General features: G+C 36.9%; 1 protein-coding gene across 1 annotated transcript in view; it reads right to left on the reverse strand.

The window, feature by feature from the left end:
- ADK (adenosine kinase) overlaps positions 1 to 16,975 on the reverse strand; it is a 231,582-nt gene that overhangs the window by 138,074 nt on the left and 76,533 nt on the right. Inside the window, exons 4-5 of the mRNA XM_026044165.1 lie at positions 2,913 to 3,085; positions 587 to 695 (exon numbers count right to left, since the gene is read on the reverse strand). Of these exons, the coding sequence (XP_025899950.1) occupies positions 587 to 695; positions 2,913 to 3,085 (282 nt within the window). The remainder of the gene's footprint in view (positions 1 to 586; positions 696 to 2,912; positions 3,086 to 16,975) is intronic.

Consider the following 16,975-nt stretch of genomic DNA (forward strand, 5'->3'; position numbering starts at 1 on the left):
TTCATCCTTGAATGGTTAAAAAAAGCATACTAATTATGAATCTGCTAATGCCCGATCCCCAAACCGCTTTAATCCATATAAAATTTCATCATTGAAATCAGTTTACCCCACCGCCCACATTCAAGTGATTTGTCACAATCATTGTTTCTGAAATATTGAGTTATAAGGTGCCATAGTAATTACTATGGAATAAATAGCAATTAAGATTGTTCACACAAATAAGCTCAAACTGTTTGCAGCGAATAATTATGCTAATAGTGTTTTTCTACATAATTTGTGCATCCTGCACAACAATCCACTAGCAAATGTGAAATGTAAATGTGATGCACTACTACAAAAGCTCTCAAAATGTTTAGTTCTTATAATTTCTCCCACTAGTTTAAGAAAACACACAGCTAAAACATACTTGTAAAATTTGTACATTTAATGCTAAAGAAATCAAACTGCTGAAATTGAAGCAGTGATTTTCCTTCAGCATATTCATGAGAAATCACCCAAAACCATAAGCAATAACCATCCTCATTGCCTAAGTCTCACAGACAGTGCTGTAGCACAAGCTTTCACAGTATAAAAAAGGTGAACTTACTGCTATATAGTAAACTTTGGCCTTTTCCACCAGCTTCCAGTTCTTCTCCAAATCAAGATGCTTTTCCTTCTTATAGCAATTAGCAGCTGCAAGGTTAGCTACAAGGGACCTAGAATGATTAACACACATGCATTACATTCTCCTTTATTACTACTGCAAATTTCTTCAAGTACAAAAAGTTCTCAAAGACTCTCAGGAATACGAAAAAGATTTACAAAAATCTTTGTCAAATACACATTTGACCACTTCAGAATATTTTTTAAGTTAGCACACTTAAAATCCACATAGTTTATATTATATTTTTATATATAACATCATATTGCCTCATTTGCTTTGAATCATCCTTTTTATATTGTGTGATCAATTCTCTGTATGAAGAATATTACCCTCAGATGTTCACTAAGCTCTCTTCTCATACCCAGCAAATATTTTGGAGTAGCTGCGTCTGTCCATAGTCTACAATCCCTTGTCCCTCACAAGAACCTCTACGTTATTCTATTTGACATCTTCAGCTGCAGACATTCAGTCTTATGAAAGACATATCAGTTAGARATGTATTGCTAGAAGAAGGAAAGCAAGAGAATTATGCACAATTTTTAAATTCTTGCTACTGTGATTAAATCCTTCTGTGCAGCCTCACTAGGAGAATAACCAATAATAYAATTTGGAACAAGCAAAAAAACCAGAAGAATCTTTTACAACATCAGCAACCAAATTTTCTATAAGCTTTCTGAAATATTTGTCACTAGTCATTCAATTAAGTAAAATAGATTATCAACAGCAAAACAAAAAAGTTATAAGCTAACTTTTTTGGAACAGATTTAGAGACAGCAGAGTTCTGTGCCATTTCATGCCTAGGAAATACTCTTGGGGCTTATCTCTGATTCTTCAGAAGGTCTTACACCCAGAAGCCAAAGAAAATTAATGTGAATTTCTGAAAAAAAGTAAAATGAAGATAAAAACCAAACCAAATCAAAATATACTCCCTAGAAGCACAAGAAATTCTAATTCCTTGTGAATAAGAGTATTTTCAATTTACTGGCAAGAAATCCAAGAAGGATAATGTAGAAACAAGATAGATATGTGCATAAGCAGCGATTCTTGCAAACCGAGMTTAGAAAACAAATTGAAACTCTCAGTTTTGGCAATTTTTTAAAATCCATGGAGACTGTATATATGAGCATGCACGCATATATATGTGCACAATGTACAAATCAAAGTCAGATTATGATGAGACTGCTACAGATACTACTTTATGGTTTAATCATGTGTTACTTTTTTTTTTTTTGAAGATCGCTTAAAAAACAAAGCAGATTAGTGTTGTTAAGTTGGAGAATTTAGAGCAGTTATCTCCACTTGGCTTAGAATCCTCTTAAAGCTAAACCAACTTTGGAAGAACAAGAAGCTCATTTTAGGGCACCTGAAAGGTGAATTTGCACGGTCACTTCCTGGGAAAATCAGGAGTGCAGCTTCCCGTTCTCCAAGAGAGACAAGAAATCTGACCTGCCCTAGGGAGGAACTCAGCATATGCCTTAAGTACCGCAAAGGACTGAAGAGTTATCAACTGGGGCCAGGTTAGAGAGATTCTTACAAATCAAGATGATGTTCAAAAGCAAAAATCAGAGGGAATACAAATACAAATCAGGTTGGGCATACACTGTGGTCTCACCTCAAGAGAGGGGTTTGCCTAGTAAAGCCTTAAGTGGCAGCCTTGCTCTCTTTTCTCCCCCTCCCAAGGAGGGAAATTAATGTCTGGTACTCCATGGAGCTGAAAGCACATTCTAAAACAATAACTGAGATGAAGCCACTGTCGCTACTCTTTGAGCAAACATTGGATATTAAGAGAGAGAAAAGTAATTTATGTTAGCAAATCAAAGCTTCTGCTCAATAAACAGTTACCATTTTCAAGAAGTACTTGCTGACATTTTTATGAATAAATTTATCTAAACTRTTATAATCTATTAAGATGCATGGCAAGAAATCATATACTTGGAATATAAACTTCATTATGTTTGTCTACTGACAATATTGACTTCATTTTCCCATAATGCCATCTACAGAGTGGTGACTGCCACAAAAGGCACTGGGTGAATGGAAAGAATCATAGCACACAAACACCTTTATTCTTGGTAGTGTTTTTGCTAAACTGCATACAGAACCTACAAATGAAGGTAAAAACATAATTAATGTGAGAACTTCATGTGAAGATAACAAACTTCTTTTGCCTTTGAGTATGCACGTTTACATCTGAAAGTGAGAATTTCTAAAAGGTCAAATACTCCAAACAAGTGAAGTTCCACCCCGAGAAAAATTGAATGTACCTGACCTGTTATCACTAGTGATACACGCGGCACACGTTCCTGTTGGCTCTTCACTCTGCTCATAGTAATGGGCATCCACATGCGCTTCCTCAGCCTTCTTCTTTAAGATCTCCCCAAATTTATCTTTGCCGATGCATCCAAAGAAAGTTGCAGCTTTGTAGGGGCTCTGAATCATCCACTGCAGATCCACAGAAAATGAAACAAAACATTCATAGTTAGCACATCTTATACATTGCTTGACACTTTTTCCATTTGCCATATTGAATTCTGTGCCTACAATGCTGTGGGCATAAACGGATGCTACAGGACACTTCTATGCCAAGCAGAAAACATCAGCCACCTCAGCTGAGGCACGAGCAACCAAGAATAAAGCATTTACCTTAGTGACCCTACTGAATATCTAATAGATGCCCTAAAACTCACATAAGTACCTGTAATTGTCAGTGTATCAAATAAAGTAGGTATGAAATACCTTTAAAAGCACACTAAAAATGTTCTGTTCCTCAAAGGAGATGCCTGTGCATTCAAACTGAGAACAGTATTTTTAAAGGACATTTGTAGAAAAGGAAAAAACTGAACAGAGGGAGACAGCAAATATAAGGAAAACAATGTGTTTGAGAAATGCAGAAAGAAACACTGTGACACTCAAAATATATACACAAGAACTAAATGATACTGAAAATAACCTTTTGTGTCTACCATTTAATTATATGCAAATACAGGAAATGCTCCTCATTCAGATTGTTAAATCACACGAGAAAATATCTATCTTCAACTTTATTGAGAGGAGTTCTGTCACTTGATTTGTAAAGAAAGAACATAGCTGCATCTTGTTGCCAGGGTACTGGATTATTTTATAAGCTTCTCTTTTATTAATACTAAGCACACATCATTCAAGTGTAAATGTAGCTCCGTTTTGTATCAAGTTTAAAAAGTAGTATTTAGCAAAGTAAAATCAAGAGTGAAGTTAAAAAATAAAGAAAAAAGTGAAGAAACCATTCTGGGCTCTACTCTGCTAGCGATGAGTCAACCAACTCAAGTCATTATAATTCCCTCTAATTACAGGCAGAAAGCTTATCCACTCAATCTATAGTAGGAATTAAAGGCTACATCAATTTACTGCAATGCTAAAACCCTACTTATAATTGTTTCCTAATCAAGATTTAAATAAACGATAATGTCTCCATTACAAATCAGCATTAGCGGTATCTGTGGGTTGTAGAAAGGTCAAGTAACTGAGTTGCAAATACATGCTTAGTCACATCTTCATTACTTCCAGCTCCAGAGGGAAAAAAAGATTGCTTTAGTCATCCAAGGTCTTCATTAATAAGGCAAAGGTAGATAAAAGTAACAAGGTCCCTTTCTTGAAGCAATTTAATGTGCATCTAGTTTAAGGGCAAAAAGATTGTCTTGTCAGATGACAGCAGCATTCAGACTCTCATTCTTGAAAGGCATACGAGCCCTGCTCTGCTGTCTCTGCACTATTTTCAATTAATATAAATTAAACTTCTAATAAGTAAGAGATCCATCTACAACATCCTTATATTTATACAGAAGACTTGGCAAAGTGATATATATTTTTTTAAGTGATAGTATTTTATATTTGAAGGTATGGTTAAGTAGAATAGATTATTTAACAAGATTAAAGATGTTGCGACTTTCTGTGAGGAACAAGGATCAAGTTTCCATATGGATAAAAACAGATAGATGTGAAGCCTTGCCTCTTGTCTGGAATGGCATGCCTTATTTTCACAGATAAGAATTAACAGAAATCACTTCAAACATAATATGCAAAATACACCTTAGATTTGTAACATTTTCACAAATCACCTAACTTGTCATCCTTTACATATAAAGTCTGTTAACATTTGAGGTAGAAGTAATTAGTATTTCACATAATTTCTGTGAAAAAAAAAGAAAAATAATTTCTGTTAAAAATCAGGTTTGGTTATTGGCAGCAGCTCAGTTTGAATGCAGGTGTGACACATGCCATAAATAATTGCGACAGCCCTTACTTTAAATACAGGTTATTCTTCCAAATCAGAAGTCAAGATCTGGAGTTTCTCGAGACAAACCTCTTGAGACAAAGCTCTGTATATTTGAGCAGACCACTGCCTCTGTACGTAACAACTCCTCTCATACTGATGATTATTTTGGACATGAGTCTTTTGTTGTTGGGAACAATCCCACTTGTTAGATACTGTTCCCATTTGAACAGCTGAGCTAAGTTAAACAGGGAGGAAGATGGAAAAACAGTGTTTCTGTCAAGATCCTCTCCTCGTAGATCTCCAGTTACAAAAACTTCCACCTCTTCTTGGAATRATCTCTATACGCTGCCATAATGACAGTAATGAGGTCCTGTTAGTCAAGTGAATTCCCARCTCTTCTCCCTTTACCCCAGTTAAAAGATCTTTTATTGGTAAAGGACTCAAGTGGACATTAGGTTGCCAACATGATGTACGTGAACTACAGAAAGCAATGGGTGGCACGCTGYAGCTAACAGAACGAGCCACAGCAAACGCTCTCTCCATTTTGTGCTAAACAAATGACACAAAATAATGCGTTTAGAGTGGACCATGGAGGACTCTCTTTTGCATTTGATCCTGGATTGAGTTTAACTTTGAATATCCTGATTTGGAAAAACATGGAGTTTTTTTGGAGTCCATGGGGAACATGGAGTTAAGAGACTATTTCACACACCATTATTATTGTTTTGAAACTTATGGCTGAAAGACTCAAAATGAGAGTGAGGGCTCAGTTACCCCTAGACAGTAAGATGACCATGTAGTATTATATCCAACCTCAAATGAGGGCAAATAGCAAACCATGCACAATAATACCAGGTTCAGGACTGTATCAACTGCAAATTCAATTTACAGATTTACATGAAATAAAAGATTTAATTGAATGAAAAGACTCTAGACAGAAACGGAAAATGACCCAGCTCAGCAGGCACTAGCCTAATGAGTTAATTATCTAGGGTTTGACTACGCAGCAAGGCAGTTATTAACAAACTGTATTGACAGGCTGGTCAGCAGAGGTTGGCACCTGGCCACACCAAGGATCCTCACCATTTCCCTAGGGACTTGGAGACTGTTAACAGCCCAAAGACAGAAGTGACCAAAGTAGGAACTTATCATGAAGGAACAAGACAGCCTCAGGAGGGAGAATATTTGAATTTCAATGATGTTGCAGAGGAAACCCAACATCTAGAGCAGTTTATGAAACCTAGTGTGTTTCTCCATCCTGCAGTTTTTCTCTGTCAATGCAACTTAAGGACATCAGGTACACACWAGGACAGGCCCTGACCCTGCCAGTTAGAATAAGCATCTGTGACAGAGAAAGAGGCAGGGGAAGCAAAACACCTTTCTCTGGAGTTAAACAGATGACATTTTCCTTACATTTTTATTATATTCACTCTGGAAAAACAAATGCAAATACTAACATTCCAACTATTTTTTTTCCTTGCTCAGCATAATCCTAGTTTAAAATTAGGCTGATTTCAAAATAAACACCTAATTTTGAATTGCCCTATCCCACCAACAAACTATTCCTTATWATCAAGTACTGAAGCCAATATCTCCAAAGAGGCCATCACTCTAACTGCTCTAAGATACACCAGAGAAAGAAAGAATATTTTTTCCCTTGGCTTCATAAGATTCATATGAGGTCACAGAAGCAGGAGTCTCTTTTTAAATGTCTTAAAGTGATCAGAGTTAACAGGGTGAACTCTTAGGCACATTTTTGCTGATGAAGTGCAAGAACCTTTGTGTTCCAGGGAATGGGTAGCAATTGAAGGGAACATTGCCTTTTCTTGAAAGATGGAAACAACAACAAAAAAAAAAATCTGAATGAATAAAACTCTCAAAACCTCTGTTGTCCCATTCAGTCCCATTCATTCATATCCTCAGATCTGAAAAATATGGTACATCCATCTCCCACTTTTGATTAGAGGATACCTTTGCAAGCAGCCTTTTCTCTGAGCTGCAGAAGCACTACTTCTAACACTGGAAAGGACTTGACTCTGACTACTGAATGCTGCCTTTTGAGAACCATTTTCAGACCTGAATGAGGTCACAGAGTTATTTGTGTGGTCTCTAACACCCAAAGAACCATAAAATGCCCTCTTACACCATGCAATCAGTGGTCTTAAAGAATTAGAAAAAGGACAGAGATATTTCATTTGTATTTTCCAAGTATGCTATTTAACTTCTGAATGTCATGTTTAAGACACAGTGTAGAGTCATCTCAGTGTAGCATCCCACTACAAAGCAGATGAGCCCTGTTCAAAGCTTTGCTGCTGCTGCAAAGTTCACAGTAGAGAACCTCTGCTTGAAAGGCAAAAAGCAACACAACTGAATACTTGAGCTAATTTTCCTCACCACCTTCTGTTGCAAATAGACTCTTCTCTGCAAAAGGACAACTCACTGCTGCTGAGTCTGAACACACCATCCCTTACAACCTAAATCAGAACACCAGACTGATGAAGCTTAAAGATGACAGACAGCTTTATAGCCCACAGACTGAAACAATAACCCTTCAGAAAGGATGGCATTTTAACATGACTTTATGCTTTGCTACAAGTGTCACATATTCGGGGGCAACACTAATGACTATATGCCACAGCAGGCTGAGGAAGATGTTTGCCTCGAATCCTGCGTTTTTCTCCCTCTGATTTCCTTAGCTCCTGAACCTTTCTTAAGGCTGTAGCTAGCAGTGCATTTCCACATCTGCCAGTCTCCTTAAACTAACAATGCTAAAGCACATGAAGCTTTGCTTAGACTGTGGTACCTTCTGTACTTGGGATTTTCAGGTGTATACTTGAATCCTAAATACTGGGCCTCTGACAAGCAGGCAGCATTATGCCCCTTCACGGAGAAGCGACTTTAGAACTTGTTAACACCACTGAATACAGACACTTGAAGTGCATCTGAAGTGCATTATTTGAAGCTGGACTCTTCTCTGTAAGATCTGTCACATGTGATTTTATTTTAAATTGCAGTCCACAGAAAAGCGGACTCTAAAGTCCTAAAATTAGCTAAGACTTAACACACTTGCTAAATCTGAACTACACAATGCCGGTAACTACTCACAAAGCATCCTTCCAGTAAATCAGAACAGCAATTGTTCTCATCACTCTTGCTTCCATATCGTTCTGTTTGCAGTATCTCTTTTTTTATTCTATTTCGAAGTTTAGAACAAGTCCAGATACCCCTTCAGGTTTCACCAGTTTGTTTTACTCCTAGAACATTTCTCATCACCAAATTTATAAACTATTAAAAACCTTTTAGTAATACCTTAGGATTTTGCTATTAAAATAAATCACATGTCATCTTAGAATACCAACTAACACAAGAAAAGATAAAAACACTAAACCATTCCATACATATAAAAAGCACGTGAACTGCTGTCAATATGCAAAAACTAGGCTACAAAGTCCTCATCGCTTTCCCTGTTCCAAGTGACCATGCTTGCTTATTTCTTGCCAGTGGTGTGGAACATCTGAMGCACAACTGGAACTCAATGTTCAGTTATTATTATGCATACTATATCATTTCATATCCCCATCCAGGAATCATTGCTATAAGAACCATCAAATACAGCATCAAGASCCCGGAAAACAGATGAGATCCTATGGCTTTGTTCAGGCACCTTTGGAACCTTTATCTTTTTATTTTTTCACCAATCTATACTTATAGACTGCAATGGCTATTACCACCTAATGGTCATTTAGGAGAAAAATTGAAGAGGAAAAAATAAGCTTATCTTTATAAAGACAGGCCTGTAAAAGGGAGCTCAATGTACTGTGCAGTAATTCCTCCACCATTAGCTGAAGCTGCCAAATCTTGCATGAGGAAGTGATATTGTTAAAATGTATGACAACACCCTCAAGCAACTTCCAGTCAAGTGAGATAAAAGTGATAATATTTTTGAAAGGAAAAAGACTAGCTAAATCCTTGCACTGAGACTAATATCTACATCTTATCAGAAGTTGGTCCAACATGTACTATCCAAATCCCTGTACAGGGATATCTATTAGCTGCAGTATGGTGCCGCAAGTTGCATTTTCCCATAGCTTTTCAAAATAAGATGTCTATCAAAATGTTAATCATCCAGGAGCAATACTTCATTCACTTCTACATTTGAAAACACAAAGCTAACCAACTGCCTCTGAACAAAATCCCTACTACAAATAGTTTCAGTGTTATTGTTCTCTTGTATTCTACTTCCTATTCTTCCTCGTTTGCTCTTTAGCTCCTTATCCACTGTTTTATTTTTAGATAGATTTTAGTTAATCAGCTGCTCTCTAAAAGGAAATACAAGCAAAGACTCTGTAATTAAATTTGTAGTGGTCATCTCCTCAAGTTGTAACACGTCCCAAAGCTAGGCTGTCTTTATTTGACCCCTTATAAATTGGGCAAACAAGAATCCTAATTCCAGTATTCCTTATTCCACTCATTTATCCYGGATTTCTGATGTATATACAGTTCTGCCTTAAATGCCTGGAGGGCTGCAGACTCTCTACTGATGTTAAACACAAGTCGGGCATAAAACCTGCTGCAGATCAGAACCCGGATGCYTCCCGCGAGACCTGGCGAGGCGCATGACGAACTGCAGCCTGGCCCTGCACCTCTGCCCGCCTTGGAGGGCAGAGCCTGAAATACCAACCACAGCTTCGCCGCCTCATCTCCAGCATCCCTCCCTTTCATCTTCCACATCACTGGCGCCGTTTCTTCTCCCAGGCACATAATGATGACACTTTTTAATAAGCTATTAATAAGATAGGTATGAGGTAAGGTTTAGAGTTCCTTTATCTATCAGTAAGGGAATGAAAAGATATTAAGTTCCTTGTTGAACACTCTGTGTAATATGACAAAGCAGCAAATAAAATCTAACAAAAAAAAAAAACAAACAAACAAAAAATCCCGCTATTCAATGTGGCTGGAAGCAAAGTATGTTAATATTAATACAAACGTGAAAACTCAAGGTACTACTTCGGCACAGTACRACACACTCAGTGTGCAACTGTACACTGTTGCTAATCATGTTTCAAAGTACCMTGTCTCCAAAGAATTAATGTTTACTTCATGGAGATAATGGGAAGACTGATAAGCATTCGAAAAATGCCTTAAAGTCTTCCAGCATAAAACATCGTACATGTTTTTAGATGCTAACCTAACAGTAAAGATGACAGTGCTGCAAACATTACAGATTTCACAGGTTGTTTTCATTATCCATAACCTTAAAAAAAACATTTTAMTACATGCCTATGTCACACTCACTAGATCGTGTGCATTCTCAATGAACACACCCACACTCAGAATCACAGCAAAAAATGSGAAGTGATCTCTTTCATTGTCTGGCAGCACAGAATTCATACAGTGCAAAGAGCAAACATCTGCCTATCAACTTCTATCAGCAATGGTATCAAAAACAGATGGCAAAGGTCAAGTCAAAGTTTATTGACAATGATGAACTTTGACAGTCTCTATTAAATTACTTCTTCCTTTAAGGTGTATGTGATCAAAGCAGCAAAGAGATTTTCACTCAGTTCCATAACAAGCTATTTGTTGAGATTGAAACATCTGGTCAATATCTCCTAACACTGCAATTTCATGCACAGTTAGCAATAGGGTACATTTCTTCTCTTCTTCTTACAGGGTCCATAAGGGTGGCACATATGGCTGATCATTTCATTCAAAAAGGATTCAGTTCAAGGCATTACATACAATTGTCTCAATGCTTTAGAGTATTTTAATTCTACCTACCATCGTTTTCCATCATCGCTGCTGTCTGTTCTACTCTTCTGCTATAAAAGCTCACAAATATGACAGAGCACTTAAAGCTTAACAGCTTTTGACTACTGGAGTTAGAAAGCAGTTAAGGCAAGGGAGTCTTTAAAGTGGCAGGTCTTCATCTGTTGTCAAAAACTCCCAATACATTAAACTATTTACCACTTAGCAAAGCTCTGGTAATACAGATTGTAAGAGTAATTTTTGTTGTCAAATCAAACCCTTCATTTATGATGCATGCCTGAGCGATTAGAGATCGTTCTCTTGACTAATTTTTGTTATACATTTTATAAACATAACATATAAGGCATTATATTTCAAGCGGATGCGTGACAATTATAAGAACTTGACAAACGATAATCCTATTTCTGAATCTGAAATGGCAAAAAGACATAAAATGCCATCTATCCCAAATGCTGAAAATGCTTCCCTTTAAAATTATGCATCTATGTTGCCACAGCAACAAGTAGTGGATAATCCAAATGTATTTCACCCTTCCTGTTCTGAATCCCACTGAATCCCAACCCTCATCAAAGAAGAAAGGAGGGTTGGCTACAAACAGGCACACAGCAAATACATTCGAAAGGATTTCCATTTACTATTAAATAACCTTCATTTTTTATTTAGTAGATATTTGATTGCTATACTCAGTCCCACACTAGCTCACTTGAAGCAGTATTTGAACCTTAAAGAAACAGGAAAACATCAGGAAATCCTAGGAAAGCTGTGACCCTAAGTACCCTCCAGCCTAGCCTCAAGTCCATACACTGCCATAACAGCATAAGAGAGAGGTAGGAATCAGGGAAGGGAGGAAAGGATGGCAGAAAATGCACAAACCCTGTTAGAGACACCGCACCCTAATGACATTAAAGCTATCTGGCCTTTTTTTTTTGGAGACAACAGTGAGTTATGACACTGTGACATTTATGGAAATGCTTCAGTAGCGATTCATTGTTATTGRACCAAAGACCACCAGGTGTGGATACATTTTATACAAGTGCCAGGAAAATCTGGTTATAGGTAACAGGAATTTTTTCACAGGTGGTAGCAAGAGCCTCTCATGTCATGCCACAAATGCAGACACCCAGGCCAGGAAGACAGTCCATTTGCTGTCACTAAGGGCATCAGTGGTCAAATTATGGATTTCATAATGAACAGATTCTACCYATTTTTGGATAGGAATTTGAACGATGAAGGGTTCCAAGGTCCAAACAAGTTCTGGAGCAATGAGGCTACAGTCATTATTTCTTTTCTCTGGAACTAATAAAATTCACACACACAAAAAAACGGCCTCCATTCTTAAGAACTCGGAAAGGGACAAAAATCTTGATACGTAACATACATTTCCACAGTTCTAAATCACCTTTCAGCTTCCTATTACCAACTAGCTCCAACATCACCAAGAGAGGCGGTTAGCCACCTGAAGAGCATCGTGTTGTTATCGTTTTGCGCTGCCCGACAGCGAGGACGGCGGTGAGGCCGTGCGGGCACCGTGGCCCACGAGCGCGGCGCAGCGCCGGCCGCCCTCGAGCCACCGCGAGCAGCCGCCATCTGCACGGCGCAGATGCGCTAAGTAGGTCAGATGCACTGGGAAAAGGAGGTTTAGCTGCGCGCCCGGCACGGAGCAGGTTCCCTTCTCCGCCCCAGGATTTCCACGGGGGAAGCGCTGGGGCCTGCTGCTTATTCCAAACACCCTGTCTGATGCTTTTGCTAACCACTTTGGGGAGGGATGCTATGAGGTTCTTCCCAAGCAGTTCATATTAGCCATTCATATAAATAAATGGCTTTTATTCCATTCATCAACAGCTGAATGCTGACAAGAATTTGTGTGTCTTCATTACTCATATATATATACATACTGTGCTGTAATTGCTCCAGGTCACAACAATCTTTTACCTCTCCCCCTGCCAAATCCATTCACAATACTTTTAGATTTGCTCTGCTTGGACACAAGCAATCTCTCTGCCAAACTAATTTAGGAAAGCTTTTTTTTTTTTTTTGCCATGTACTGCAAGTATATTTAATTTTGATTGACAAGATTTCAAAAAAGAGCAAAACACAATTTTTGATTCTAACTTACGCTTAAACAGATGTATTCCTTCATGATAATACTTACCTTAATAATGAATAAAAGGAAATTTGCACAAAASTTCCAAGGGAGATCATACATGATTATGTGCAGTTGAAAGCAGAGTTTGAACCCCTTAGTGTGCACCTCAGACTCTGAGGTAAGTTCAAATAATTTTCACCAAGAAATAACTTAGTCCTGCGTGCTCCCTAAAAAGGGCTKCTTCAATTCATCTTTTCTGAATTCATCCTTCCCATGGCCACATTGAAAGAAATCAATGGGAAATCAATATAGGGAACACAAAGAGACACTTCGTTCATAACTGTACTCCCCTTATACAGTTAATTTTCTTTGAAAGTTTATTAAAATTGGGCGACGTGAGGTATATTCTGAAGTTAAAGATTTCCTTTTTCAGATTCCTCTGAGAAGCTAGAAAGCCCAACAGACCTGATTGTGATCTCAATTAATCCAATTTTACATTCATGTAAATTTATTCATTTCAATACAGCTGTGAATGATTTATGCAGATACAAATGAGATCAAATCCAGACCTAGTATGACCCTGTATATATTATCTTTTCATTTGGTACAGTAATTTATTTTTGATTTTACCTAAAGGGATACCTGCAAGTATTTGTGTGTAGCTTCATTATTTCAACATTTAAAATAACTACCGTATATCATCTCCTGCAATGAACGTATAGAGCATCTACCTTTCATGGCCTTGACCACTATAAGACTATAAGAGAGAGGGGATCTGCTTCAAATATTAGCACTCAATTGTTGGAAACTCTTAAAGGAATATCTCTTGATGAGTTTAAAATTTATGAAGTGAAATACAGAATACTTTGTACTCCTTTTCCGTTACAATGGAAAAATAATAAATTGCAAACAGAATCTCTAAAAGGAAAACAACCTATTTTTATAATTAATAGAACRTAATGTCAATGCCTTATTACTTTAGAGACACTAGACCAAATAGTTTCAAACAACAAAAACTCCTAAACATCCTCCTACTTGTCTCTTCAGATCTACTGAAGACCAGATAACTGCCTGTTAAACCACTCAAACACCACAACCTGCTAGGTTATCACAAGCGATAGAGAACCTTAAATTAGCAATGGACATTCCAGCATTTCAGTTTATCCTCATGATCATATTGCTAACAGAAATCTTTCAGATATGATGAGAGAAAATACTTCTGTGACCAACGTGCTATCTTGTATTCTCCAATATTTCAAATTCAAGATTTTCTGATTTATCCATTTCTGTTGTAGTTTGGGAGGCCTGCTGTTAATCAAGATGGCATTTTAAGAGTGAAGTGTCAGGTCATAACTTATTTTTGAGCAACAAAAGTTGGAATGACTGCCACAGTGCAAGAGAATGACAAACAAGCCAACCAACCAACAACAGAAAACACAACCCCAACAAGCAACAGCAACAACAMCACAAACAAACAATCAAAACTCAGATCCAGAGCAAGGTATTCAGAAGGAAGTGCTTTCCAAAATATTCCACAAGACCTGCATGTTCCTACTAACATCATTGTTAATAACAGTCAAAAACAATGTACAAATGAAAACCTCCATGCCCAGAACTCCATAAATGGTTTTCACATTTTGTCTAATTGTTCTCTGCACAGCACAAAATCCATCATATTAAAAAGCATATAAATGTACTTAATTTCATAACTAAGAAAACTATAAAAAATAGAGTAAAAAATAATTAAATGAAAATGAAAATTTGAGATAGTTTTACTTTCTCAAAACAAACAACTACAACATAATCCTAAGGATTTTTTCTAGAGTTTTTGGCTGTTGCCGTTGTTAGCTGTTCTATTAATGTTAATTACATCATTACATGATTTCCCATGGATAACAACTTGTAATTCCATCTACTTATTCTCTTTAGAGACAGAGCAACAGAGTAGATGAGGCGGCTGTCAAAATGATAAAGTGACATCTGATGCAAATTTCTATTTGCAATACAGTGTGCAAGATTTGGAAATGGTACTTAAAACAGAAGCAGCAAACTAGCTTCAGGCACTGCATGTATGCTTCAGGCAGCGAGCACACCAAAGAATACTAAAGACATTACAACATCTGAAGCAACAACAAAAAAAATAAAGATTCTCTCTCACCCACCTTAAGAGTAGAATCCGTAAAYCAACCAAAAGATACAGGTAAGTATCAATATTAAAGGACACTGTTAATAATAGCTAGGAACTACCTTCCTTCATCTTAAAAAAAATATAACTCTTTATGTAAGAACTRTTAACAAGATAAAAGGTTAATTCATTAGTCCTCCTTTTTAATTTCCCAGAACATTTTTTTAAGTGTTTCAGATTGTTTAAATCCAAAATCCAATTTTCTKCTTATCCTTATGTTGGTAGAACCTAACTGATACCAGCAGGATTATACCAATATGGATTAAAAGAGAATTTGATCTTATTATCTTAATTCGGGTAGGTAACTATTCTTAGTATATGAGAACTCAAGATTTTAAGTCTTCAGAATACAAATACTTTGCTCGATCGGTTTGCTGTGGGGATTTCATTAATAACTGTAAAGTATTTGTAAGCAGATCAGATCAGTGCTACGTGCTATTATAAAATTACTGACTATACATGTGATTTCAATGTCAATCTCATCATTTTTTATTTCTAAGAAAACATTAATATATTTATTTTTCACTGTAGGTACAAAAATTACTTGCATTAAAATAAAGCAATTTAATCTTAAAAAGAGTAAGCTGAAATTAAGCAAGATCAGCCTGGTGTTTCTTCACATTCTGGTTTCTACAGATCTCTTTTAAAAAAAACAATACTGAACACTTTTATTCCATTAATAACACTATTAATGCATATTGGAAAATGCTGTAAGGATTTGATATGTTACCCTCAAGGTTTTATGATACAGAAGCCAGATTTTTAAAGAATATTCTTATTAATACAGCAACACGTCTGCTCTTACTTTATGACAGCCTCGAACAAGATGAGGAAAATGGTTGGTAAAGACTAAGACTGCAGGCCAGCAGCTGCAGCAGTGGCCATTGACAGCAGACAAGTTCTATAAATCTTCAGGCTTATAATGCATATATTCTCATATTCACACTTTATGGTATCACATATCAATTTATAGGGGTTGCTTTATGAATTTGCTGGAGAACCAGTATAGATTGTACCTATGTTCGGGAGATTTGTTTTGTTTTAACCTTGAAAGAGTTTCAGAGGAGCAAAATCACCTTCTTTACATTACCGAGATGATCCAACTTCTTTGCTTTCAGATCTCACTAGTCTTCTCGTACAAGTACATGCACATCCATTTAAAATCTTGCTTACAGATTCCACATATAATCCGTAAAGATTCTGAAACGGAATATCTGTGGATTTTCTTGTGCTCTACCTATGGATCATATGAAAGATTYATGACCTAAAATGATCACCGTTATATAACTCGATTACCAGTAGAGAAACACATGGTGAATGGTTCACACTTGCCTCCTTCAGAGGGCAAGATAGAGACTAAACCCAATTCAGTTATTTCAAGTCAATCTCTTCAGTAGCTGCTCCTCTTCTGCCCTGCTGAGATGGTTAAAAAATGCAAAGGAATTTTGTTCTAACTAGGCTAGAGCTTGCTGCTGTGAACAAACCAGTGTGGCAGGCCTAGGGTGCCTAAGCTGAGATTTGTGGTTTTTTCCATGTTTTTCCTACTAAGAGGAGAAATAATTGCTCACAGAGAGCATTCTTCCTAGATTTGGTGATATTAAAAACTCCTCCTTCGGCAACAAGGATTTTGATGAGTTGCCTCCCTACAGCTGAGCCCTAGCACAGCATCTTCCAGGGTACTTTTTTTCCTTTTAGCACATAAGCCAAAATAAACACTTCGCTTTCCAGAATCAATTTTTAAAATACCAGTCTATCCCAGTACTTGAATAATTTGGAAAGTTTATGGTGACAAATTCATGCAAACAATGTGGTTACAGTCATTCCTGCAATTAAATATGACTTGCACTATAATTACTTTTTTTTCTTTTCTTTGTAAAGTTTTCCTTCACTGAAAGCCAAAAGTAGCATTCTTTAGTCCAGGAAACATATCTAATTTCCTTGCTAATCCATTATGCATTTTAACAATTGCTGAAGCCTGAACAAAAGATAACAATGTTGAAAAAATCAAATGTATCAAAAAGGACATCTTGAGCCCTCACC

This window comes from Nothoprocta perdicaria, unplaced genomic scaffold (assembly GCF_003342845.1).
Source record: "Nothoprocta perdicaria isolate Ctin4 unplaced genomic scaffold, notPer1 scaffold_105, whole genome shotgun sequence".
NCBI lineage: Eukaryota > Metazoa > Chordata > Aves > Tinamiformes > Tinamidae > Nothoprocta > Nothoprocta perdicaria.